The following is a 26,721-nucleotide window of genomic DNA, read 5'->3' as shown; positions in this document are numbered from 1 at the left end:
CAGGACCCTGGGATCATGACCTGAGCCAAAGGCAGACGTATAACTGAGCCACCCAGGCGCCCCAGAATTCAGGCTCTTAACCACTCTCCGAGTGATTCTGAATGGTGTGTGTGTGTGAATTATTGGAAAGGCTTATGAAAACAGAGATTGCTAAACCCAGATCCAGAGCTTCTGGTTCCAATAGGTCTGCGGTAAAGTTCTATTATTTTCATTTTTAACAAGTTTCCAGGTGATGTTATGCTGTTGGTTCAGGGGACCATACTTTGAGAATCACTGTCCTGGAGCTGGTAATGAGTTAATATTCAGTGCAAGCAGCTGAGGACCAGAATCACGAGTTTCAGTGGTATCCTATCGGAGGCAGGTGCCTGCATTTTGCACAAGCTGTGACATTGAACTATGCCCCTCTAGTAAGTCTTGGAGACAACACATTCCTCTTTTGTTTTTATTTTTTCCCCAGGTAGGCTCCATGCCTACTGTGGGGCCCAACATGGGGCTTGAACTCAGGACCTTGAGATCAAGACCTGGGCTGAGATCAAGAGTCCCAACACTTAACCAACAGAGCCACCCAGGCACCCCAGGGGACAGCACATTGCAGTAGACTCGTCTTGACATAACAGAAGCATGTGCCATGGTTGCCGTGCCATGGACTTCATGAATAAGAGGCCATTTCCTCGTATGATGAAGTATTATTTCCATGGATTGTACATTGAAGGTAGCTTGGGAATGGGCCCCTAAAGGCAACAGACACACACACACACACACACACACACACACAATGCAGTAAGACAAAAAGATATGACCTTTAGTACACATTTTATTTCCTTCTTTTTGGTCCTATAGCTTTGAAGAAAAAAAAAAAAAAACACCTCCTGTCTTGCAATTTCCCAGTATTTTCTCTCTTTTATAAAAACAACTTTATTTATAAAGAAAAGAAAAAAAGCACTGGTGGAGAAGGTAAAAGGTTTAAAAAAAGAAAGAAAAGAAAGGTGGAGTTTTTTGAGTTGTCCCTTGGGCAGTTGAAGAAAGGAGCCAGAGACAGGTGACTGAAGCCAAAGCTGGAGGCTTGACTCTTCCAAGTTGCCTGCTGTTTTGCTTCCTGGGGAAAAGAGGAGAAACGAAAGGAGCCTGCCTGATGTGATGAGGCAGGAATTCTAAGTTTGTGACACTTTGCAAGCTGTTTGTGTGCACTAGGTTTGAACCCAGCTACGATTCGGTGTAGAAGTTGTTGGAAACTGGCATGTCAGCTGCCCTAGACAATCTGCATGTTAACTTTCACTTTGAAAACTTTTCCTGGCTTGTCTTTGCAGGGTGTGAAAGCTGGCCGGTGGTAGGCCGGTCTACAAGGGCCAGCTGTGCTCGTGTGTACCTGCCTTGTTGTCACAAAGGCATCAGACTTTTCCCTTCATTTGATGAAAACCCTGCTGAGCTGGACTCGGTCTTCATTGTTGAATGAACTGGTGTCAGGGAGTTCTCTTTTGGCTTTCTTAAAGGTCACTCTTTGCTCACTTCTTTTTTAGTTCACAGCTACATTTTTCAGGCTTCATGTGGTGTGCTAGTTATGCCAAAGTAAAGAGCTGCATCAAAGACATTTCTTGTTAATAAGGCTGAGGATCAATCTGTCTTTTCAGATCCAGACTGCTAATAGATAAAGGACGAGGGAGTCTCCGTCTGTTTAACTTGCTGACTGCCAGAATCCTAAGCTGCCTTCTAGAACAGTGCTATGAACTTAACCTTTGAATGGTTAGGTTTTAGATCCAGCTTTGTGTTCCATAAAGCCTGCTCCCAGATTCTCTGCCAGATGTACTGAAAAATCCCAACTTTGTCCTTATTTCCTCCTCCTGGGGATCATTCCATCAATCACGGGGTGGTACAAGTGTGGAGACGGCAAAAGTCTGGTTCACATTCGGTATCCATTGTCAAGTCCAACTGGCTGGGCTCTCACTGTATTTTTAAAGGACAGGCATATCAACGCTTAGCTTTTTGACATGATACCTCCGTGTGTTCTTCCCAAATTTATATCATTGTCACATGATATAAATTTAATAAACTCAAAGTAGTAGCCAAAATATCACAGCCCCCCCCGCCCCCAGACAACTTCCAGCTATCAATACTGCTTCCTTTTCCTTTTCTGGATCTCTGCTTATTGAATGAATAAATCAGAAACTTCTCCTCTCAATTGCTTGCAATTCTGTATTTCAAGTTATATATCTTATTTGGACCCTGCTCACATTCTCACATTTTAATCTCTTTTGATTCGTGCCTTTTCTTTTCTCTCTCTCTCTCTCTCTCTCTCTCCTCTCTCTTTTTTTTTTTTTTTTTTTTTTTTTGGTCTCTACTGATTTTGAGTCACCTTATTTTAGCATGTTGTCCTACTTCCACTTTTTGCTTTTCTGTTAAAAGAAGGGTAGTAAACAGTAGGTGATAGATTTATTTTGGGGAATGCCAATTGAAATACAGTCTCTCCCTTATTTAGGTTCTTAATTTTCAGGGCACATCTTTGCCTCCTCCAAATGCTGTTCTCCTCAAGGAAAATGAGACTCACAAGATTCATGGTATTGAATCAATCTTATTTTTCTCTGCTTAATAATTGAATTACCATCTCCAAAGAGGAGAATTTCTTAGGATTACTAATTCATGATTTATGGTTTTAGTCCTTGTGATTCAGTGCATGATTTAATGTGCAAAGAAGCTCATACACTGGGAAAGGAAAGGAAGAGACAGAAATAAATTAGATGCTGAATATGTAAACTAGTAACAGAGGCGTCCATTTCAGGCCCAAATTGAACAGGTTAGCAAACCAGTGATTTGGCAGCCGTTAGAGAAGGGAAAGAGAATTACTTAAGCTTAGCATTGATTCGTGAAAAAAAGAAAAAAAGCCGTGCTAGACCAACCTCATTTCCCTTCATGGTAGAATTACTTTAGTAAGAGAAGATCAGGGGACCAAGAAAGAATTATCTTAACTGGGTTTCAGCACGGCCAAATGAAATTTTGTGAGCACAGAAGGGAAATGTGAATGAGATAATACTGTCATTAGGATTATCTGGTTACTAAATAGGCAACTCTTTTTTTTAATCTAAGATCAATTAATTAACATACAGTGTATTATTAGTGTCAGAGGTAGAGTTTAGTGATTCATCAGCTGCAGAGAATACCCAGTGCTCATTATATCAGGTGCTCTCCTTAAGGCCCATCACCCAGTTACCCCATCCCTCTACCCACCTAACTCTACCCAAACAATGCGTCCATGTAAGTTTGAGAATTAGGTCTCTGGGGCTTTTTCACTGGCCCCTTAATTCACCATTTTTATCAATGAATTCATTCATCCATTCATATTCATTTAGGCCCTTACTACAGGCTTGGCACTTACATAGCTAGAAGACCTACTGATCCCATTTTCAGACAACACGAACTTGGGATATGGAATACCTTGAGTGATAATCAGTATTAACGATGATTGGATCTGGCCAGAATGATGCGTCTGGTTCATGGGATTTAGTAAGGAAAAGCATAAAGCTCTTCACACAGTTTCAGAAATTCAAGTGTGAAAAAGTCTTAGGGTTTGGGTTGACTTTAAGTCTAATAGAGGTTAACAGTGAAATAAGAACTGGCAAAACCCAGTAATACCACGTGGGGAGGTTTTCACAACAGATTGCCGGATGAGAAAAGCAGTCTACGAAGCAGATAGTGCAGAATCACTCTGTGTGAGGGAAAGACACACAAAGGAAGAATATACATCAGACTGTTTACAGTAGCCATCTTTGTTGGTGGACCACAGATAGACGACTTATTTTTTTGCCCATCTTTTTGTATTTGTCAGGTTTATGGCATTGAGACTATATTGCTTTTGTTCTTAAAAAAAAAAAATTACTTTTGTTTCATTTTGCAAAGATGTAGGGAGATGTAGGCACTGCTGGTCGCTTAGGCTTTTACTAACCGGATTAGGGGTGGTAAGAGGACCGTGTTTCTCTCCCTCATTCATGCTCACATCCACGGCCTGAACAGCTAGCTGCCCCTCCCTGGTAATCAGCATCGTTAGTAAACCAGTTCCACACAGGGGCCAGGGTCCTGCCCAAGGTTCAAGCATTATCCATCTGGGTCAGCTTGCAGCAGCGGGCCTCCATCATGAGCATGCCGCCACGCAGCAGCCATCTCTGGTGGGGAAGACTGGCGGGTGGACAGGGCTCCCCTGCTCACACATGCTGAGCGACTCTCAAGCCCTTTTCCAGATCCACTGGGTTGGCGCCCCCATTATCACCCAGTTAACCCACATGGGCACAATACTTGGAAGGAGATTATAAGTACTGCTTTGCTTCTCTTCTTCCCAGCTTGCTCTCACCTGTGCCTTAGTGCCCTTGTTGTTCCTTTTCCCAGAGGTTTGGATTCACATCCATGGGAAGGATGGTATTAATAGCTCCCATTTATTATGTGTGCCGAACATTGGGCCAAATGCTAAATCCCATTTAATTCCTGGACCAACCCTTTGAAAGATGGGATTGGTTTTTATTCCCATTTCACAGCTGAGGAAACCAAGGCACAGAGGCTAAGTGAGTGGTAGAGCCAGGGTTTGAACCCAGCTGTCTTGTAGCGCATACCTCCTGGCCACTAAGCTGTGCTTCCTTCTTTTCTCGGGGTCATCCAGTTCAGAACCTGGGGTGTGGATCCAAGGACACAGGGCCTCTGCTCTTCCTCCAGAATTCTCTCACTAACCCAGCCCTTGGATTGGTTTTGATTCCTTTCCAGAATCTAAAACCTTTCATTTCTTTCTGCCTTCTTTCTTGGATTATTTCTTTAATCCTTTCCCAAGAGCCTTTCATCCTCTCAAATAAACAAAATATTTAAAGGTTTCTAAGCCCTTTCACCCTGTTCCCAAGCAGAAAGATCAGCTTGCATTTATAATTTTATATAGTTCTGTGTTTTTGATCTAACGTATAGGTCTTTAAACATTTACCAATTTTTCGGATAACTTCTGAGCTTTTCTGTCTCTCTGATACCACTCCATTGTACTTCAGCTTTTCCTACAAAAGGACCATTTCGGTATAACTCCACAGATTCAAAATGGAAAAGGTTGAAGTGTTCCATATAATTTTATCTCGAGGAGCAAATTCCAAAGGAAAAAATTTCGTCTTTCAGCACCTGCATTTTCAGAGATCATTTAAAAATAATATTCCAGCACAAAAACTCGCTCACATCGAGGCACCTGTCGCTATGAGTGTAAAATCTCTTGGCAGGTCTAACTCATTCCACTTAAATAATTTTAGGCACAAATCTCATTTGGCTAGCTATCACTGTTCCCAGTCAGCAGTTACCAACAGCAAGCCCGAAGACTTGTTAGTAGACAGCTCCAATGTTATTTATTAAATTGGTGTCTAAATGCAGTTTGACTTTTATTCTTTCACTAATGAAAGAAGTTCACAGTCATACGTTGGATACCTTTAGTAAGCAGACTTTTCTTTTTTTTAAAAAATTTTATTTATTTATTTTACAGACAGAGATCACAAGTAGGCAGAGAGGCAGGCAGAGAGAGAGGAGGAAGCAGTCTCCCTGCTCAGGGAGGCTGATACGGGTCTCGATCCCAGGACCCCGGGATCATGACCTGAGCTGAAGGCAGAGGCTTTAACCCACTGAGCTACCCAGGCGCCCTAGTAAGCAGACTTTTTTCTCGGAGCTCACAGCATGCAATTTTAATACTAAACTTAACTGTCACTGACCCCTTGACTCCCTTCTAAGTATATATTACTCCTAATCTCATAATATATCTTCAGGCGTAGTTGTTCCAAGCCAGCATTTCTTTCTGCCTTTCGTCCAGACTGCTCATTTACCGTCATTATTGCCGCTCTGCTTACATTCCCCTCACTTCCCCAGACCTTCTGCCAGCTTATTGGATCCTTCGGGGCTGATGTGATTTTCCTCCCTCACGTTACCATGTAGGCTGGCTCCCCTTGGCCCTGCCCAGCACTGTTGCTCCTCGGCTTTGGACGCCTCTGGAAATGCTGCCTATTCCAGAGTCCTGCCCCTCCTGACTTTCTCCCACCTCCTCCTCTTCCTCGTGGACTCAGCTTCACAAGTGCCCTTCCCCCAGATCTGGAGCTCTTTGGAAACGAGGTTTTTTTCTTGCTAGTCCCTAGGAACAGGGTCCAGTAGATGGGTTGAATTTATTTTGTGGGATATTGACTTATGTGCGTTGAACACTGCTAAAATGGGAGAACTATGTAGGCATGTACCTTTACACGGAATCCCTGTATTGCAACACGTGTGAAGAGAAAAAGTGATTTTACCACAAACATCAGGGAAGTCAAGAATAGGGATGTCACATATACACAGAATGGGAAATACTAATGATTAGGTTTTTCATGAGAGATGAATGTCTTTTTTCAGCTGACGTAAAATTTGCGTAAAGTACATGGACCTTAAGTATTTAATTCAATGAGTTTCGACAACTCTATACATCCACATAACCCCCACGCAACACAAGATGTGGAGCGTCTCCATCGCACTCACAATTCCCTGTGTCACTTCCCAGTCAGTAATGCTCCCTCAGTAATCACTCCTTTGACGTCTCTTATGATAGATTAGTTTTGCCTAATCTTTTTTTTAACTTTTTTTTTATCATGATGAAATGCACATAACATAGAATTTACAAACCATTTTTAAGTGTACGGTAGAGTGGTATCAAATCCATTCACAGTCTTGTGTAATTGTCGCTACCATCCATCGCCATGACTCTTTTCATCTCGTAGAACTGAAAATTGTACCCATTAAGCAGTAAATTCCCCTCTTCTCGCCCCCCGCCCCAGTCCCTGCAACCACTGTTATACTATGTCTCTATGATTTTGACTACTCTAAGTACCTCATATAAGTGGAATCATGCAGCATTTGCCTTTTTGTGACTGGTATCTCTCACTTAGACTAATGCTCTCATGGTCCAACCATGTTGTAGCATGTTGTAGAGTTCCCTTTTAAAGGCTAAATAATATTTCATTGAATTATATGCCACATTTTGTTTATCCATTCATCCTCAGCGAACCCTCGGGTTGCTCTCACGTTTTAGCTATTGTGTTACGAACATGGACATGTAAATATTGTTTTGCCTATTCTTGGACATATAATATTCTTTTGTATCAGGCTTCTTTCCTTCAACACACTGTTTTAGAGATTCATCTATATTGTTGCTCATATCAGTAGTGCAGTTTTTGTATTGTTGAGTAGAAGTCTATATGAATATTCCCACAAATTATTTATCCATTTTCTTACTGAGGGACATTAGGAATGGTCTCAGTCTTTTACTGTTGGGAATATGAACTCAATGAGAATTCTTATACAGGTTTTTTTTCATAACCATATGTTTTCACTTCTTTAGGGCATATACTTAGGAGAATTGTTAAGTCATATATATATGTTTTAATTTATAAGAAACTGACAAATAGTTTTCTGAAACTATTGTATCACTTCACACTCCTATCAACAATGTGTGAGAATTTTAATCACTCACATCTTTACCAACATTTGGTATTGTTATCTGTTTGATTTTAGTCATTTTAATAGATGTAAAATACTATTTTCATTTTCTTGATGACTACTGATACTGAGAACTTTTTAAGTTCTTTTTTGTGTTTTATTGGCCATTCATATATATATTTTTATATATTCTATTCACATATTTTATACATTTTTTAAACTAGGTTATCATTTTGTTAAAATCAATAGTTAATGGTAGGACTTCATTATATATTATCAATGAGGAATCCTTTCTCACATATATGTATTGTAAATATTTTTCTTCGGGGCATGGCTTGCCTGTTCATTTTCTTAGTGATATCTTTTGATGAGCAGAGATGTTTAATTTTAATAAAGTTTATCAATTTTTTTCATTTATGATTAGAACTCTTGGTGTCTTAAGAAATCCTTCCCTGTGACAAGCTTACAAAGACAGTCTCATATTTTCCTTTAGAGGCTTTCAGGTTCGGGGGTCTGTGATCCAACACAAATTTATTTTTGTGTATGGAACAGAGTAGAGGTTGAGGTTCATTTTTTTTTTTATATGGATATCCAGTTGTTTCAGCACCATTGTTTAAGAAACTTTCTTTTCCCCAATGAATTCACTTGGCACCTTGGTCAAAAATCAATGGACTGTGTATTTATGGGTCTATTTCTGAACTCTTTCTTCTGTATCATTGATCTGCTTCTTCACTATTATGCCTATGTTGTACTATGTTGATTGTGGTAGTTTTATAGTGGCTTTGAAGTCAGGTAATATAAATCTCCCTTTCAAAACGATTTTGACTCTTCTAGATTCTTTGACTTTTCCATTTAAATTTTAAAATCAGCTGGTCAGTTTCTTCAATAGCAGCAAAGCCTCCCGGGATTTTTATTGTGATTGCATTGGATCTGTAGCTCAGTTGGGGGCGGTTTCCAGTTCTGGTAGTGGCTGATTAAGTTTTTATCTGATCAGCCCACTGGATAAAATACAAAATACAACTACCTAAAGGCAGTAAAAAGGTAAACAAAAGCTGGCGCACACTGGAGTAGCCAGTATTCGGAAGAAGGAAATGAACATTTAGAGGAAGGGAACTGCAAGAGGTGAGCTTTGTCTTTTATTTATTGCCTTTTAACCTGAGGGCAGTTTGCTGTTAGAACTTAGGTAGAAATCCCCAGTAACTGGCTTGACATACCGGAGGATGGAGTTCAGGACAGCCATGCCTCTTGGTGAGTAAGCGGAGAACCCTGGCATGAGGCAACTAGAAAGGGGGGTATACTCCAAACTACACTGTTAAAGCTAAAAGAACTGAACATAGATCTGAGCCTCAGCCCACTGAGGGAAAGACAGAATTGCAGCTGGAGTTCTGCCAAGTTAACTGCTTGCTTAAAACACACACTTGGTCTTTGGAGCAGTATAATACAATCCAGTATTTATAACATTCCACAGTGTCCAAGTTACAACATGAAATTATTCAACATCTAAAAAAACAGGAAAATGTGACCCATTCTTAGAGTAAAAGGTGGGGCCAGTCTTAAGAAGGCTCAGATGTTGGAATTAATAGTAAAGGATTTTGAAGTGGCTATTATAACTATGAACAAGGATGTAAAGGAAAATATGCTTCAGTGAATCAAAGAGAAAATCTCAAGACAGATTCCAGATGGAAATTGTGGAACTACGAAAAAGAGTATCTGATGTAGAATAAATATCTTAACAATATTGAGTCTTCCGATGGGTTGACATAGTATACCTATATATTTATTTAGGTTTTGTTGAATATTTCTCATTAATGTTCTATAAACTCAGTGTAGAGATTTATACTTTCTCTAGTATATATATTTCTAGATATATATTTGGGGTGTTTTTATGAGATTACAAATTGTATTGCATTCTAAAATTTAATTTTCATTCTAAAATTTAATTTTCCTACTGTGTCTTACTGGCATTTAAAAATATAATTGCATTTTGTTTATGGACCTTTATTTATGCAACCTTATTACCAGTGTTTTTATAAAATTCATAGGATTTTCTATGTAAATAATCACATCTGTGAATAATGACAGTTTTTTTTTTCTTGTCTTATGACACTGGCTATGTATTCCATTACTAATTTTGAATAGAAGTGGTGAAAGAAAGCACCCTTCCTTTATTCCTATTCTTAAAGGAAAAGAGTTCAGTGTTTCACTAATAAGTATGATGTTAACCATAGATTTTTATAGATATACTTTATTATATATTATTAGATATACTTTTTTAGATTGAGAACCTCTCTTTCTGTTATTGTTTACTAAGAGTTTCTGTCATGAATGGCTGTTGCATTTTGTCCAATGCATTATACCATCTTATAATGTTCTATTATGATTTTCTTCTTTATTCTTTTAAAGTGGTGAATTACATGATTGATTTTTGAATCTTAAACTATTCCTGTGGCAAATACCACTTGGTCATGATATATGATCTAATTTTTTATAGCAGGTAGATTTTTTATATAGAAGATACATAAGGATTGATTGGTTTTATTTGCTAATATTTTGTTAAAGCCTCTTGTGTATATGTTCATTGGGCATATTGATCTGTCATTTTCTTGGAATGTCTTTGTCATGTTTTATGTTAATATAATATAATAAGTTGGGAATTTTTTCCCTCTATCCTTTATTTCTGAAAGATTTTGTGAAAGAGTAGAATTATTTCTTCTTTAAATGTTTGATAGAATTCATTAAAACCATCTGGGCTTAAGGCTTCTTTGTAAAAGAAGGTTTTTGATTACAAGTTAAATTTCTTTATATACATATTTATATCGAGAGAGCTATTTAGACTTTCTCTCATCATGTCACTTTTAATAAGTTGTATTTCCAAGGATTTCTTCATTTTATCTGAGTTGTTGAATATTTGGCATAGAGTTATTCATAATATTATGTTGTACTTTTGATATCTATAGACTCTATGATGTCCTTTTTTTCTTTGTGATCAGCTTGCTTGGTACTTATCAACTTCTAAAGTCTTTTCAAATAGCCACCTTTGATTTTGTTGTTATTCTCTGCCTATTTTCTATTCCATTGTGTTAAAAAATAAACTGAAGTATATTAAGATTTGGAAGAGTTCATTGGAGCAAACATTGATTTTAATTGGGCAGTGACAAACTGAAAATGGCTAGGAGCACTCTACCAGTAGGAACTATGGGCTGGGATTTTTTTTTTTTTTTTTTTAAAGTAAAGCCAGGAAATTACTTGATTGACTACAGCTTAAGCAGTTGCCTTATGTGGGAAAGCCTAGTAAGCTGTTTGTGATTGATTGTTCTTAAATATCATTTTCTCAGACTTGAGTGCCTTGACACTGGCTTAGGTTTTGGTTTGTTTATGTAGGCTGCCAAGGCTTAGAGCCACCTCAGTCTGATGGCATCCTTGTTTAATTGCTGTATTGATTTCTGCTCTTAATATTATCCTGTTTCTTATTCTACTTACTGTTTGTTTAACTTGCTTTTTTCTAGCTTCTTAAGGTAGGAGCTTGATTGTTAATTTTATACATTTCTTTTCTAATATAGACATTTAAGATTATTTAAGTACTCTTTGATTTTGTTTGTGTTTTCATTACCATTCAGTTGGATACACTTTTTTAAATTTGTCTTGTGACTTCTTCCTTAATTTATAGATTATTTAGAAGTGTGTTGTTTAATTTCCAAATATTTTGGAATTTTCTAGATATATTATTATTGATTTTTAATTTAGTAACATTCTAGTCAGACTATACTCTGGATTTTGATCCTTTGATTTTTATTGGGACTTATTTTATGGCCCAGCATTTAGACTATCTTGGCGAATGCTCCACGTGTACTTGAAAAGAATCAGTGTTCTAAAGTTACTGGGTATAGTTCTATGTAATCGTCAAATAGACTGAGTGGGTGGAGAGTGATTTAAATGTTTAAGTCTATACTGGCTGGGTTTTGTTGGTTTTGCTTTTTTCTCCCCCAGCACTTTAAAATACCTATCCTTTGTTTTCTGATCTTTGTTTTCTGATGATGTCAACAATGCAACCATTTGCATTGTTGGTCCCTTGTAGGTAATGTGTCTACCACTGCCAGTCAGCACCCATCACCTAGCTACTTTTAAGATTTTTTTTTCTTTATTTTTAGTTGTCAGCAATTTGAGTATGATGTGCCTTGGTGTAGATTTCTTTGTACTTACCCTGCTCGGGATTTGCTGAGCTTCTAAGGTTTGTAAGTTAATGTCTTCCATCAGCTTTGGGAAATTCTCAGCCTTTATCTCTTTAAACATTTCTTCTGCCCCATTCTCTCTCTTTGCCTTCTGGGATTCCAATTTTATATATGTTACATATTCTCCTCTATTGCGTTCAGTCTGCTATTAAGCATTTTGAATGAATTCTTCATTTCTGATTTTGTATTTTTTCACTTCTCAGGTTCTTGTTGGTTCTTTTTTTAAATAAGAATTTCTATTGAAATTCCCCATCTGTTTATACATGTTGCCCACCTTTTACACTAGACCCTTTTACATATTTATCATGGTTATTTTGAAGCCCATGTCTGTTAAGTCCAACATTTGTGCCATCTCTCAGTACCCGTCTATTGACTGTTTACTCTCATGGATCACATTTTCTTGCTTCAGCATGACTTTTATAATTATTAATGGTATGCTAGACATTTTATGTAAAATCAAAGTCTTAAGTTAGTAAGTTAAAAGTATTACCTCCCACCCCCCAGAACAGACATGCTTATCCTTTTCTCAGGCTGCTAATGTATGGGAGGAGGGCAGGAGGAGAAGGGGTTGAGCAGATCTAATTGGTAACTAAGCTGGGTCTGGACTTCGTTGCAACCTTAGTGAGATTCCAGTTCACCTCTGACTTCAGATGTTTTGAGAGCAGAATGTGAGCACCAGTAAGATTCTAAAGACCCTTTTATGCTTTACAATCATGTGGTCAGTTTTCTTCACCACTTGAAGTGTCTGCTTTTCATCCTGGATGTCAACTTTTCGAGTAGCTAAGGAGTCCTCTTCCAGTTGCGCTCTCTCTTCTCCCCTGTCCCCAGACTCTATTGCAACAGGTTTGTGGTTCACAAAGTGCTCTTCTGGGTGTGGGGCAGGGGGTGGGAAGAAAGGGCAGGAGGTTGGTCCTCAAGACTCTTTGAGGAAGCCAGTAGGGTCAAAATGTTTTCCATTGTAGCGCTAAGACATTTTTGCCTTTTTCACTATGTTGGCATTTGCACATGGTGCAAAAACAATGGTGTTTTTATAAAACTCCTCACACCTTGGTACAAATTAAGGCCGTGGCACCAAACTATAGTAGTAATCATTGTAAGCTTTACCACGAGAGCATTTGTAGTTACAAGAGAAATGCCAGTGCTACTTAAGAAAATCCTTGTTATGCAATAATAATTATGAAATCTCAACTCTAGATTACATCTTTTTCATGTTCTGTCTGACAAAATAGGAAGTACATAGAGAGCACTTCTGTGTCCTGTGTGATTGTCGTCTCAAGGAAAAGCACTTGTGGGACTGTCTGAATTACAGTCCAGACTAGCTGCTTTTCTCGTTAAACATTTTCACTTGAAAGAACAGCTGGCAGACGAACTCTGGTTATTCAGATTTAGATGTTTGGCAGGTATTTTCTCAAAAATAAACAGTGAACTGAGCACTTTGAGGAAAACAACTGATGGTATTTGTTGTCAATGATAAAATTCTAGCTTTCACGAAAAAATTAGAATTATGGAAAACTTGTATCCACCATTATGGATTTGATAGCTTCCTAATACTTGAATACTTTTCTGATGTGATTGAGTAATATTAACACATGTGATTTTTTATATTGTATAATGAAGTGTGTCAACATTTGGAAGGTCTGCATAACTCAGTGAACCATTACTCCTAAAGGCTAATGCGTGCATTATAAAATCTTGTATAAATAGAAAGATCCATTCAAAGTGCAGGATAAACCAACAGAGTATGAAAAGTTCATTGATTTGGTTTCAGATTCTATATTACCACTAACTTTTAGACTATTACTTTTTGAGTTTGGTGAAGGTCAAAGAATGATATACACATTTCTCTGAAAGGGCCTTGGGTCGGTCTCCTGCCCCATCTCCAGCCTTCAGTCTCCCCATGCACTTGGTGAAAGAATTAGTGGGTGGCCACAGACTCACTCTGTGGCTGGGCTGCAAGGAGTCTAATATATCATACCATCCCCCAAGCAGGTTGAGTTTGTCAAAAGTTAGGTGGTGGTGCCTTAACCCTTATCTGTGGCAGATACCTCCTCCTTGGAGGGGTCCATCCTGGCTGAAAGCTTAAGGCTTGTCATATCCTGGAATTTCATCCATTAAGGTTTCTGCATGCCCTCAGCATTTTGTTGGATTTGAAGTAAGGATGTTTTAGCAGCTTATTCAGCTTGTTCTTTGTGTTAAGGTAGGAATGACAGTCTCTTAAAACTTTCTAGAGCTTGTTCAGAAGCAGAAGTCCAACAGATGCTTTCGAATATTTTTTGGGCTTTGCCTCTGATTTAACTACAGGAGAGGTAACATCCAGGATGGAGAATGAGGGAGCGACATAAAAACCAAGAGGGTTCTAGTTCATCACTTCTGAAACTGGAGAATGGGACTTCCCTTTGGGCTCAGGAGTTCTGAAGGAGAGTCCCAGAGGTCTGTGCAGCTCACTCAGACTCTCAGTGGAGCCCCCTCCAGAGCAGAAAAAGGCAGCCACCACCTTTATATGGGTGGAGGTCCGGCTGAAAGACGCTGGGGAGGAGGTTAGGACAGGAAAGTAGAAACAGTCCTTTCTTCGAGATTGCCAGTAAAGAGTAGACGGCAGGGGCGATCAGCTCTGATGGAGGAACAGGAAGTATATTTGAGCAGAAGAATGAATGCATAAAAAGATATATGTGCCTCTGCACTCCCCCCCTCCACTGTTTAGTGGATTGAAGAGGAGGCAGATTCATCCCTTTCCAGATAACCTGTTCTGGCCCGCAGCATACAGCAGTTGTAGCACAATTGTAATAATCCTTTAGAGGATACTGTTCAGCAGAGCTTTTCTGCTGTAATTGTCAAATAGACTGAGTGGGCGGAGAGTTTTTAGTAAGCCAGAGCCCTGTTGACTTCACAACTAATACGGTGCTGATGGCTGAGTTGTGCTGACTTGCAACACAGAATCCTCTGAAGGTGAACGACTGAATTCGTGTTTTCTGTGTACTACCTCAAAGGACCAAAGGGCAGCAGTCAATTGGGATCATTTGATAGGGGGAAGAATAGTAATAATCGTAGTATTTGTGGTGGTGATAGGCTGTTGGAGCCTTTCCTGGATGCTAATACTTTCACTTCTGTCAGCTCTTGAACCCGCACAGCTCTTGAAATAGGGACTTACTGCTCTAGCCCCATGTCACAGATGAGAACAGTTGACACAGAGAAGTTAGCGTAATGCAGGCCCTAGTGGAGAGGACCCTTCCCTGCTTTGTTCTTCCCTGTGTGGTCGTTATGAATATGGCCCGATTCCAGCTGCCCTGGGTGGCATTGGGGATGGGACACGCAACAGTCCATGCAGAATCACTCTAGTTTTGTCCTTGGAAACATCCCCTAAAGCCAAGAGAAGTCCCTAAACTACCCTGCATGATGCCTCTCTGATCTCAAAGCTTCCTAATTCTGGCCCGCACTGCTTCGTTCTGCTCCTGGGGGCCCTGCTCTCATCTGTAAGATGTCCAGCATTTACAGCTCCTTCGTGGCACTCACTAGGTACTGAGATTACTTTGGGACTGAGAATTTGTAAACAAAGAAAATGTAGCCTCTGTTGTCCTTAATATCTTCTACATCCACACACTTCCCAACCCTCCCTACACACGGCAACTCAAGTCTTACTGGGACTGGATAGAGGATGCTGGGGACATGGACCGTGGGATCACACTCTGTAGGACCATCACATCAGTCTCAGAAGATCCGAAAGCCTGGTGATTGCTTTGCTAAAAACCAGCACGTTATAAAAACCAGTGCCTGCAAGTTCCTTACAACCAACATCCATTTGATGGAACATATTAAAGCGGGGGAGAAAGTCTGTATTGGTTGGAGTTATGGAGAAACATTCAGCCCTGCCATGCCACAGTGTAATATAGAAAGGGAGATGAAGTTCTAAATGAGCAGACTAATGAGAGAAAGTGATGTTCAGAAAAATTTGCCATATTGTTGCCTATTAGCTACATAAGTAGTAAAGGCGAAATACAGCATAGTTTGCTTTTGAATCTTTGAATTTGAGTCAAATGTTGGACATTCGGAGCATTTCCACAGCTAATTTTCTTGGCTGTCTCTACTCTGTTCTAGAAATAATATAAAACTCTTAGAAGTTATTTGCCAGGAGTATGTACCATATTATATTTTAGTATTGAGCAAAGAATAACATAAAAACCAGAGAGAATAATTAAAGCTCAAAATTTTGATGGCAGTAGAAAATGTATTGCTAGTAGACTACAATGAATCGAGGTTCAGGATGGATTTTGGCTGGAAATGGAAACTATTCGATGCCGTAGAAGGGAATACGGAGATATGTAATCTCAGGTAAAGCCCAAATGAGAGTGCACCTGACTTCCTCTGAGTCAGTCGCTGTAGAACTTGCATATTACAAACCCCAGAGGCTTGTGCTTTAATTGTGAGATGCCATGGCCTCGGTACCACCAGCATCACTCCATGCAAGCAAGTTTCTCACCACATTGCCTTACACAGCTGAGCACTCCTGCCCCTACCCGGGTGCACTCTAAAAATTCCTGCCTCTGGTAAAAGTTTCTACTTGTTTGAGAAACTAGGAATATTGAAAAAGAAAGCCAAAGGAATATTGAGAAACTTTCTTTTGTGATTTCGAGACTGGGCTTAGGTTACTTATGCGATTAAAAACAGCTTTTACTATAAAAGTTTATGATACTGCAGTCTGTACACTATGTGTACGGTTGGATGGACAGACCTCTTATCTGTAGTCTCTTATATGACCTTCTCTTACCCTCTTTCCTACCCGTGACACTCACAGACCCCTGCTTTGTGGACACACACCTGAGAATCTGTCCCTGGTCATTTTTGTATAAGAGAGCCTCATTATCTGATTTCTGATGTACAACAAGAGGGCATTAATAAGCCGCTTTTAGGAAACAAAACCCATCTAGCCTGCCCGTGAGATGAATTTTGACATAATAGCTGTAACGTAGTTACAGAAACCCTTTACTATCTAATTCCTGAGTCTAGATGGCTACTCGTGGCTAGAAACTTCTATAACCATCAAGCCAGAACTGGAAGTAGAATCGCAATTGATGAATTTTCTGACTTTCGGTGCAGTTATCCAAATAATAGTTTCATTCTAAATTTGAGTATCTGCCCTATTTGATGGAAATCTCAGAGTTATTCAGCCAGGCCGTTCCTGCTGTGCCATCTGTCTCTTCCCGTGTGTTCATTCGTTCAGTGGACCCTCCCACTCCTGCCTCCGCCCTTCTCTTGGTCCTACCTGATGCCTTTCTCTACCACCCCTTCCACTCGGAGCCCGCGCAGTTCCCCGAGGGGCTCAGTTGTTTCTTGCACATTCTCTTCACTAAGCTTTTCTCTTCCCTCACTAATGAGATGAGAGATACCAGCTTCCTCTGGCTCCTCCCTTCCTCCCCCTGTAACTCCTGTTCAACTCCCACTCAGCACTTTGTGGAATAAATGGGAACATTTTACTTGCATATTTAGGTACTTACTTCTTTTTTTTTTTTTTTTAAGATTTTATTTATTTATTAGAGAGAGAGAGAGACAGCGAGAGAGGGACTACAAGCAGGGAGAGTGGGAGAGGGAGAAGCAGGCTTCCAGCTGAGCAGGGAGCCCGATGTGGGGCTCGATCCCACGCCCCTGGGATCATGACCCGAGCCAAAGGCAGACGCTTAACCGACTGAGCCACCCAGGCGCCCCTGGGTACTTACTTCTATTCAGTCACTGGTCGCCACACGGCTCCGTATCTCTGGAAGTCCCTTGGGAAGGATCCTGTCTTTTTAACTACAGAACAGCCTGCACTGAGGGATCTCTGAAGATCAGATGTCATACTCAGAAAAATTCATAAAGGAGCTCTGAGCTTTTTGGTATTTTTCTCCGAGAAGATTAGCTGAAAGCGTGTAATTGTGCCACTGAACTAGGGGAGCCAAACTGTGGGAGGAGGTGACCTGTCAGAGGTGAGAGTATGTGAAGAGTAAACCCTTCAGCCGTGGACTTCAGAATACATTACACAGACTTTCCCTTAACTGGGTATTTGGAAATCCCTTCGAGAGAGGCAGAGAAACCAAAGCAGACCCCTGAAACAATGAAGTAATGTGGGAGGACACGGACGAGAGAGAAGCCTGGGCTCCTGGACTCAGCAGACTTTCCAACTTGGTCCTTTTTCCAGGGCTCTGTTGGGGTCGTTAGGGATCAGGCTATAAAGAACTAGGTGGCCTATAGGTCAGGCCTCAGGAAGGTCAGCATAACCCCAGTGTTGCTGCCTCTCTGCCCTTGAAATGGCCCCTAATACCAAAGGAAATTTGCAGAGGAAATGACAGCAGGATGATTTAAATCACTATGACTACTTCTCTTCAGTTCGGCACTGTTTCCTTTCTTTAAGCCCCGATGGGGTAAGATTGTTGACTAGGAAGTTCTTCTTGGTTTTTCTGTGTACAATTTCCTGGTCACTGTACTTCAAAAAGGAAACAAAACAAAACACCACAGGGTTGTTGAAGAAGGTCCAGAGGAGAACCAGAAATGAGATAAAAGGGCTGCCAGGTAAGACTGTTCTAAAAATTAATGGGGACCTTTTTTTAAAAACAGTGAGGAAATACATAAAACCTAAAATTTACCATTTCTAAGTGTATAATTCAGTGGCATATAGTATATTCACGGTTTGTGCAGGCGTCACCACCATCCATTCCAGAACTTTCTTGTCATCCCAAATTAAAAACTCAGTACCCACTAAACAGTAACTCACAATTCTCCTATCTCTCCAGCCCCAGCAACCACCATTCTACTTTCTGTTTCTATGAACTTAACTCTCCTAGGGACCTGACAAAAGTGAAATTGTGCAACTTTGGTCCTTTAGCGATAGACTTATTTCACATAGTATGATGTCCCCAGGGTTCATCCATGTTGTAACATGTCAATATTTCTTTCTTTTTTAAGGGTAATATTTCATTGTATGTATAGACCCACATTTTGTTTATCCATTCACCTGTTGATGTGTTCACCTTTTGGCTGTTGGGAATAATGCTGCTGTGAACATTGGTGTACAAGTGTCTGAGGCCCCTCTTTGGGGTACGTACCTGGAGGGGGGTGGGAGTCGCTGGATCACATGGCAGTTCTGTGTTTAGCTTTCTGAGCAACTGCCAGCATGTTTTCTACAGGAGCTACACCATTTCACGTGCCCACCAGCAATGCACAGGAGTTCCAGTGTTTCCTCACGCTGGCCAGCATTTGTTTTTTTCCCATTTGTTTTGTTTTTAATAGTTGCCATCCTAATGGGTATGGAGTGGTGTAAATGGGGACTTTTCTGCTTGGAAGAAACAGACTGAGAGGGCAAGTGTAGGCCTGTAGTTCTGAGGACTTCAGCTGGGATATACACACACATGGTCACCAGAATCTAAAACTTTGGAATCTGGGCAATGAAGACAGTCAGAGTTATATAACAAAGAGCCCAGCATGGGTACTGAACAGTCCCAAAGGCCACCAGCCCTTCACCTTCTTCAGACATACAGCCTAAACCTCAGCTTGGCTGGGGACTCCATTGAGGTAAATTTAGAATAATGAAAAAAGAATCTTCTCAGACCAGTTATTTTATCCCATGAGGGATGCATGAGCTCACTAATGGGTGGTTAAGAAAAACCATGAATTCTGTATAATTCACCCCTATATTTTTGAAGTTGATTTTAGAGAAGATGACTGCGCCTCTGTCCCTACCTGACACTTAGCTTGCCATCCTGCACCGGAAGCTCCCGGCTCCTCTCGGAAGCCCTGTGGCCATCACAGGGGAACTGAAGGGACTATTTTCATTATTTAACCTTCACCAGATATATTATTTAACCTTCACCAGATACTGTACACGAAGCCCGTGCCAGGCCTCAGGATAAGTGCTACGACTAGAACAGAGAGCAGAGCTGACCCTGACTTTGTCTTCACGGAGCTACAGTTCAGTGGGCAAATCAGATCATTTATCACACAAGTGGAATTGTAATCCCGCACTGTGCCTGGCTCTACACAGGAAAAACACCTGTGATCCTTCTCTTTTCCGTTAGGTTGTTCCTACAACCTCTCTTAAGAAATCTGCTTTCTTTTCTCTCTAGGAGCCTTCAAACAGGTGGCTTTGCCTGGGAGGGAGAGGTAGAAAACAACGCGTATAGCAAGGCTACAGGGGTGGTCCCGCAGCACAAGTACCACCCCACAGCGGGCAGCTACCAACTCCACTTTGCCCTGCAGCAGCTTGAACAACAGAAACTTCAGTCCCGGCAGCTTCTGGACCAGAGTCGAGCCCGGCACCAGGTAATTCAGATACGACTTTTCCATATGCTAGTATCGTCCTTCTAATGGGGAGTGGGGGAGGCGGGGGGCGTGACTGGTGGGTGTGGAGGGGTGGGGTAAGATCAGTGGGAAAGGTAGGAACACTTTCCCCAGGGTTTGCCAACACCACCATGGCTCGGACAATTCACGGAGAGTCTACTCTAACGGAAGGAATGTTCTGAAGCCATGTTGTTGGCTTTGCTGGGATGTAACACTGATCCAGTTTTGACATTTTCTTTCCTTTGAATATTTTTTCTGCAGAGCTCTCTTGAGCGTTTCCCCTTTCTGTTGCATGGTGGTGATTCAGTAAGCTCCCAGAGGATCTACTTTCCATCTACCTAAGAGCTAGCCTTTGAAGCAATTTCTTTTTTCTAAATGTACTACTCCCTTATCATTACACACTTGGTTCACATAAGCACACATTAATCCTTCATGACCTATCAGAATTTTCAAGGTAGAAATAATGTTTCAAGTTCTTCTCATAGGAAATGGATGTAAGTTTGGCTTTTGGTCTTCTGGTTTGACAGTGCACAAAACAATACACGAAAATGTAACAGTATGCATGAAAATCCTGGCGTTTAAGCTCTTGTGAAACATTGGTTTCCTCTTGATTGTCGCTACAGTGACAGACACTCCTGAGGGTATGCACGAGGGAGCTGTGTAAGTGCATGTAAGTGCATATACTGTGTCGGTGGGGCCCAAATTACAGGGAAAGGATGACTTCACAAAAATTCAGGCCTTATACCATTAACTTTTTCTTGATGATTTCAGGGTTATCATTAGAATCAATTACTATGTTCTACATGTTGTTTTGGGCTAAATCAGTGCTGATTCTATGAGCTGCCCTTTTATCTGGTTACTTGAAGAAATATATCCATTTGATTTCTTGGTATTTGCTCTTATATACATGTAGTGCGTAGTGTGCATTAGTTTGTGCAAAATTAATATTCACTCAAAGGCTGAGGCAGCATTTCCCAAAGTTTTTACTTCTCCTCTAAATAAAGCAATTACCATTATGCTCTCTGTGTCTACTTAACCTTTTCAGCTGTTGTCCACATCCAGACATTTTATTATTTTGATTTCATTCACTACGTGCTCATCTCTTTCTATGCTGATGTACTCTCTATATTTATTAACTCAGTGTAATTTATGAGAAATTGCAAGTGTCAGTAGTTGTGAGGTAGTTCAGTAGGTCATTTTTACTGGAGGAAAATCCAGACTCCTTACCTGGGAAGCATGGAATGTAGCATCTCATTTTGATCACCACACTGCCCTCCATCCTCATTTAGAAAGTCCTTGGGATAGGCAGTTTACATTTCAGAATTGTAGATATAAGTGTGTATCTTAGATTTTTTTAATCTATTTAATTTCGTAAACCTTGTGAACTTCTGAACTTCTCATCATGCAGGGTACTTGAGAATGCCGGCTTAATCAGATCCTGGACAGCAGAGGTCTCAGAAACAGCCTCATTTCCCTTACATGAGCATAATCGATGATCTAATGAATCTAGACAGTGGGGCCCTTTTCATGCTTCCACACCTTGAAATGGTGATGATTTTTAAAGTGATTGTAGGGCATTGAAGTTTGGGGCAAAGAGAGACCGTTTTACTGATTTCCACTTTTAGAAACTGCTTCATGTAAAAGCCCTTCTCATTCTTTTGATTAACTTCCAGTGACTCACATTCCTTTGAAAATTCAGAGTACTGCTCTTCTTGTGTGGATTTTTTTTTTCCAGTGAGGATTATACTGGTTTAGTTTCACTGAACTATGAAGTATATGGAAAACATGTTTTTTAGAATCTGTCAGAGTATCTGTCTTAGGGAGGAGTTAGAACTCCCAAGAAGGGAGTTATCTCGTGTCTCCTGGAGAGGGAACAGAAAATCATTCATCATAATTTTATATATGTTTATAACATCATTTGTTTCTTCCCTCTGTTCTTCTAACCCATAGTTGATTTAGGTAAAAATGAATCACGGTGAGGTTTTGGGACTGCGGGGAAAGCTAAAGAAACTAAATTCGTAGCTTGAAGAGTTTATAACTAAGAAAATAGCAAATAAAATATTAAATGTCCCCTAGATTTTAAGCCTCTTTTTCTTGCCTACCTTATGGCTGTGCTAGACTCAACCATTATAATTATCACCACATAGTTGATGGAAGCCTGCTTTGCAATCTCTGTGTTTCTGCCCTTGGGTTAATAGAGGTGGTTTCTCTGATGAACTCCTTATGTTTTGGATTCATTCTTCTGAAGTATCCATAGCCATTGATATAAGTAACAATTTGGTTAATTGTCTATTTAGGGTAGAATTGGAATCTAATTTACTTAACATTCAGCCGTAAGAGATACCTGTGGATCAGATCATTAAAGGGGGCTTTCTATTCTATTGTACTGTAGCGTATCAAATTATATTGATTTTATGCATGGACTGTGGCTTTCATAGTGATTCCCTAAAAATATTTTTGGGAAACATCATGCAACCTTTCTTGCATTACACATAGAGGAAGTTCTCCATCACTTTCTGCACTTAGGTAGCCAGCTTATTAAAGGTATTGATTTCAAGAAGGGAAACTCTGATTCAGGATGTGTTCAGAAATGGACATCTCTAACCATTCATGCCGCATAAGGTTCGATCTTCATCTCTGTCTGGCGTTGCACTCATAAACTGAGAAAGTGTCATGCACTGAATCCACTTCAACTAGGGACATCAGGGTGGCTCAGTCGTTAAGCATCTGCCTTCGGCTCAGGTCATGATCCTGGGGTCCTGGGATCGAGCCCCACATCGGGCTTCTTGCTCAGCGGGAAGCCTGCTTCTCCCTTTCCCGTCTCCCTGCTTGTGTTCCCTCTCTTGATGTGTTTCTCTCTGTCAAATAAATATATAAAATCTTAAAAAAAGAGAGAGAATGAGACTGGAACTGTAACATGGGCATTGGAGAGGAAGTCACCAAGAGCCATGGGCAGGATTTCCAGGGACTGAGGAACAAGGAAATAGATGTGATCCGGTCCATTTGACAGAGAGCAGGAAAAACAAAGTAAGGCAAAATGGAAACCATGCACTTTTACACACTGATGAGTAAAACCAGCAGTTTTGAAGACGAAATCATCTTAAGTCAGATAGGGGTCAGTAAACTTTTTTTTGTAAATGGCCAGATAGTAAATACTTAAGGCTTCGTAGTCCATAGAGTCTCTGTGGCCACTACTCAGCTTTGCCACAGTAGAATGGAAACAGCCATAGACAGTACGGAAATGAATGAGTGTGGCTATTCTCCTGTGAAAATTCATTTATTAAAAACGGGCAACAGGCTAGATTTGTCTAACAAGCCCTAGTTTGTGGACCCCTGATTATGAGCAACAGAACCACTTGGAGGGCCTGTTAAAACACCGATTGCTAACCCCACCCCATTTCTGATTCAGTAAGTTTGGGAATGGGGCTCAGTTATTTCCAGTTCTCACCTTTTCCCCAGGTAAGGCCAATGTTTGTCTTTGGGGGACCACACTTGGAGAACCATTGAGCTAGAGGGAAAGCGATTACAAACATCTCCTCTTCGGTGACTTGTTTTCTGTCCTTTGGCAGGGTGACCGAAAATGTTAAAACTTAGTGTTGCCCTTATAAAATTTCAGGCACTCATTGTTTTATAGGAACTTTGTTTCCATCTTGTTCACCCCATCTGCCACAGTCTCCTTATAAATAAGTTTTCCAAACTTGAGAACCATCGTGTACATTTTTCTTATCAGGGTACATTTTGCTCAGTGATCACTGCTCCAGCTGCAAGTTTTATGGTGGCTAGAAGATAAGTAAGGGGACAGATTCCTCCCTCTTTGTTTTTGATAATAATAGCCAACACTCAGTAAGCACTGTGGCCCAAGCCCTGTTCCCGGTGCTTCACATATATTCATTCGTGTCACGGGACTGTCAGGGTGATTGGAGACGTGACAGAAGTAGGCTCGGGGTGGTGAAATGAATCCGTTATGTGTTGATCTATGCCAGTATGTGTCTTCTCTCTGGTTTACACTCATTGCTTCCCACTTCCTTCTCATTCTGGCTTCCTGCCCCCGAAGGAGAAGGCTAGAACACTTTTCTTTCAGCTGCGTGGGGGGACTTTCTCGGGCAACAGCGACTGCTGGTGACATCAGCATGAGTAGCCCTCGTGCTGGGGGGCTGCGAGGAGGGCCGCACCGGCTGTGAGGCCCAACTGACCTGATTCTAATTGCCGACATTGAGCTGATGTTATTCTTGGCCCAGGACAGAGCGATTACTCAGTAGTTTCTGTTAAAGTGATCCTTTGTTAAACTTCTGCTCCCAGCCCCCCTCTCCTTCCCTCCCACTCTCTTCTCTGCCTCATCCAGACTAAAAAAAAGCCCCAAAAGCAGAAAAATTAAGGACATTTTGATGGCCAAGGCAGAATTGCTGAAGTTTCTTTTAACAACAGAGGGGAGAAAGAGGGGGTCTTAAATATTTAAAAATCTTCATTTTTCACTGGTTCCACTCTCTAGCCAAAGCAGTTCAGTTTTTAGTAGACTTCATTTTGAACCTAGTGAGGTAACTCGGGGTAGGAGAAGACTGCATCCCGAACTCCTTTCATCCTTCTGCTGCATCTGGCTTTTACTTCCCCCTGCCCACTGTGCTCTCTCTTGCTGGACTGACCAGATCAGTAAGGGCCAACAGAAACTCATGTTCCTATAACAAGTGTGGGGGCTGGGGGGCACTGGGTTCACACCAAAGGGTCTTTCAGTATGCGAGTACGTCTTGAGTGCCATTTGTAATGAGCTTTTGGCTAATGGCATGTGTGTCCATGCACAACCCCACAGGTGTGGAAAGGATTCCCATATAAGCCCAGCCAAGTCTTGTTATACTGCTCCTAAAAGTCCATTGCATGTGTCTAGAAAAATTCTGCCCCCCTACAGGAATGAATACTGTGTCTCCAAGCCTTCAGCTGCTGTGTGTTTGTTTTGTGGGGGAGGGGAAAGAAAGAAATTCAGCAGGCACCCGGGCTTTTCCAGGCAGCCAGCAATAACACGCTGGCTCCTCAGCATGGCACAAAGAGAGCAAGCAAACAGGCTGACTGTGCGGGGGGGAGTCTTTCTCCATCCTTCTAACAGAGTGTCCGGGAGGAAAATTGGACTGGGGCTATTCAGGAGGAAGAACTTGTGCGCATGTGCTTAAGTTCCTGGAGCATGTCATAACCTACTGCCGGTTTGTTTTGTTTTGTTGGGTGTTTTGTTGCATTTTGGTTTTCCTTCTGACTTTTATCAGGAACTCATACAACACTCAGTTTCTAGATGATGATGATGATTGATTGATTTTCGTAGAACCGTTTGATTTAGTAGATTTTTGCCAAGCCAAACTCTGTTCTTCTTACCTAATAAAAATACGTTGAAAACATGTGAAATGATACACGTAAAACTACATTTAGCTGTTTGGGAAATGGGCCCCCTGGACAGGCTTCAGAGTCAGATAATCTGGCATTTAAATCTTGCTTCTGTCCAGCCCATGCGTGGGACAGGCTGTACAGACTTCTCTGGTCCTCAGTTTGCTGATGTCTGCTAAGGAGAGGATAATGTATATCTATGTATCGTGAGGATTGCATTTCTCAGGATGTTACCACGGGTCAGGCACTGGACTGGGACTTTCACCTGCATCATCACGTCGAATCCTCCCAGTTGTCCTCTCAGTAGCCCCATTTTACAGACAAAAAAACAGATCATCACTTAAGGTGACTTTCTCAGGGTCACATACGCAATAAATAAAAAACCAGGTCTTTTACCCCAAGTATGCCTACAGACACAGCATCCAGCCTCTAGACTGTCACGCTGTGTGCGACCACCCTGACGATATATGGAAGCGTTCATGTATATTTTATACACATACACACGCACACACACATATGTATTAATCTATGTGTATTATTACATAAATTTTAAGTTGCAGTTCATACATTTCACAAATGTACTTACTGACACCTATAAAACTGTACTTGAAAAGTCCTCTGCAAGTATCCTGACTAGTCTGGTAGCATTCATCCATCATATGCACTGTCATAAAAGAGAAGGTCTACTGAACATACATAAACCCAGGTCTAGACATTCTCCCAGTATCTCAAATTCTTTAAAAAAAAAAAAAAAGTCTTAAGAATGTATTCCTTTAGAACTCTTGGAAACATCCACTGTCTACCCTCTTTTGTGTTTTTATTAAATAGTAATATGATTAGGGTCTACTGAGTCATGCAGTATCCTGAAATAAGTTCTAGAAGTTTGAAGATTTGAAACACTTGTGGGGGTTGTTATTAATAACATGGGCCTTATCTCTTCAGTTATCACATTGTCATTTCTACCCTGTTACTGTTGCGGGTCATGGTATTTGAATTTTATTTCTATGATGGCATATTTGAGAAGACTACTGGGAAACATGACCGGTGTCTGTAAATGGGACTACCCTAGGTGATAATTTTGCATGATTACTATTATGCTTGCTTTTTCAATTCCATATAAATCTGATTCTTAATATGTTGTTATAATAGAGATACCAGTTTGTTATGCTGATTCATCATGACTAGTAATAGAAGTCCCCTGATGACTGCCAGTTTGCTTTCTTTTTTTTTTTTTTAAGATTTTATTTATTTATTTGACAGAGATCACAAGTAGATAGAGAGGCAGGCAGAGAGAGAGAGGGGGAAGCAGGCTCCCCGCTCGGCAGAGAGCCCGACTCGGGGCCCGATCCCAGGACCCTGGGATCACGACCTG

At 40.7% G+C, this 26,721-nt stretch overlaps 1 protein-coding gene across 1 annotated transcript in view; it reads left to right on the top strand.

Annotated features, from left to right (window-relative positions):
• Window positions 1–26,721, top strand: part of TTLL5 (tubulin tyrosine ligase like 5) — a gene marked incomplete at its 5' end in the record, with an annotated part of 276,857 nt that overhangs the window by 170,595 nt on the left and 79,541 nt on the right. Inside the window, one exon of the mRNA XM_080807502.1 lies at window positions 19,772–19,967. Within this exon, the coding sequence (XP_080663628.1) occupies window positions 19,772–19,967 (196 nt within the window). The remainder of the gene's footprint in view (window positions 1–19,771; window positions 19,968–26,721) is intronic.

This window comes from Martes martes (genome assembly GCF_963455335.1).
Source record: "Martes martes genome assembly, chromosome: 7".
Lineage (NCBI taxonomy): Eukaryota > Metazoa > Chordata > Mammalia > Carnivora > Mustelidae > Martes > Martes martes.
Note: the sequence above shows the minus strand (reverse complement) of the source record. Positions and strands in the feature narration are given on the sequence as shown.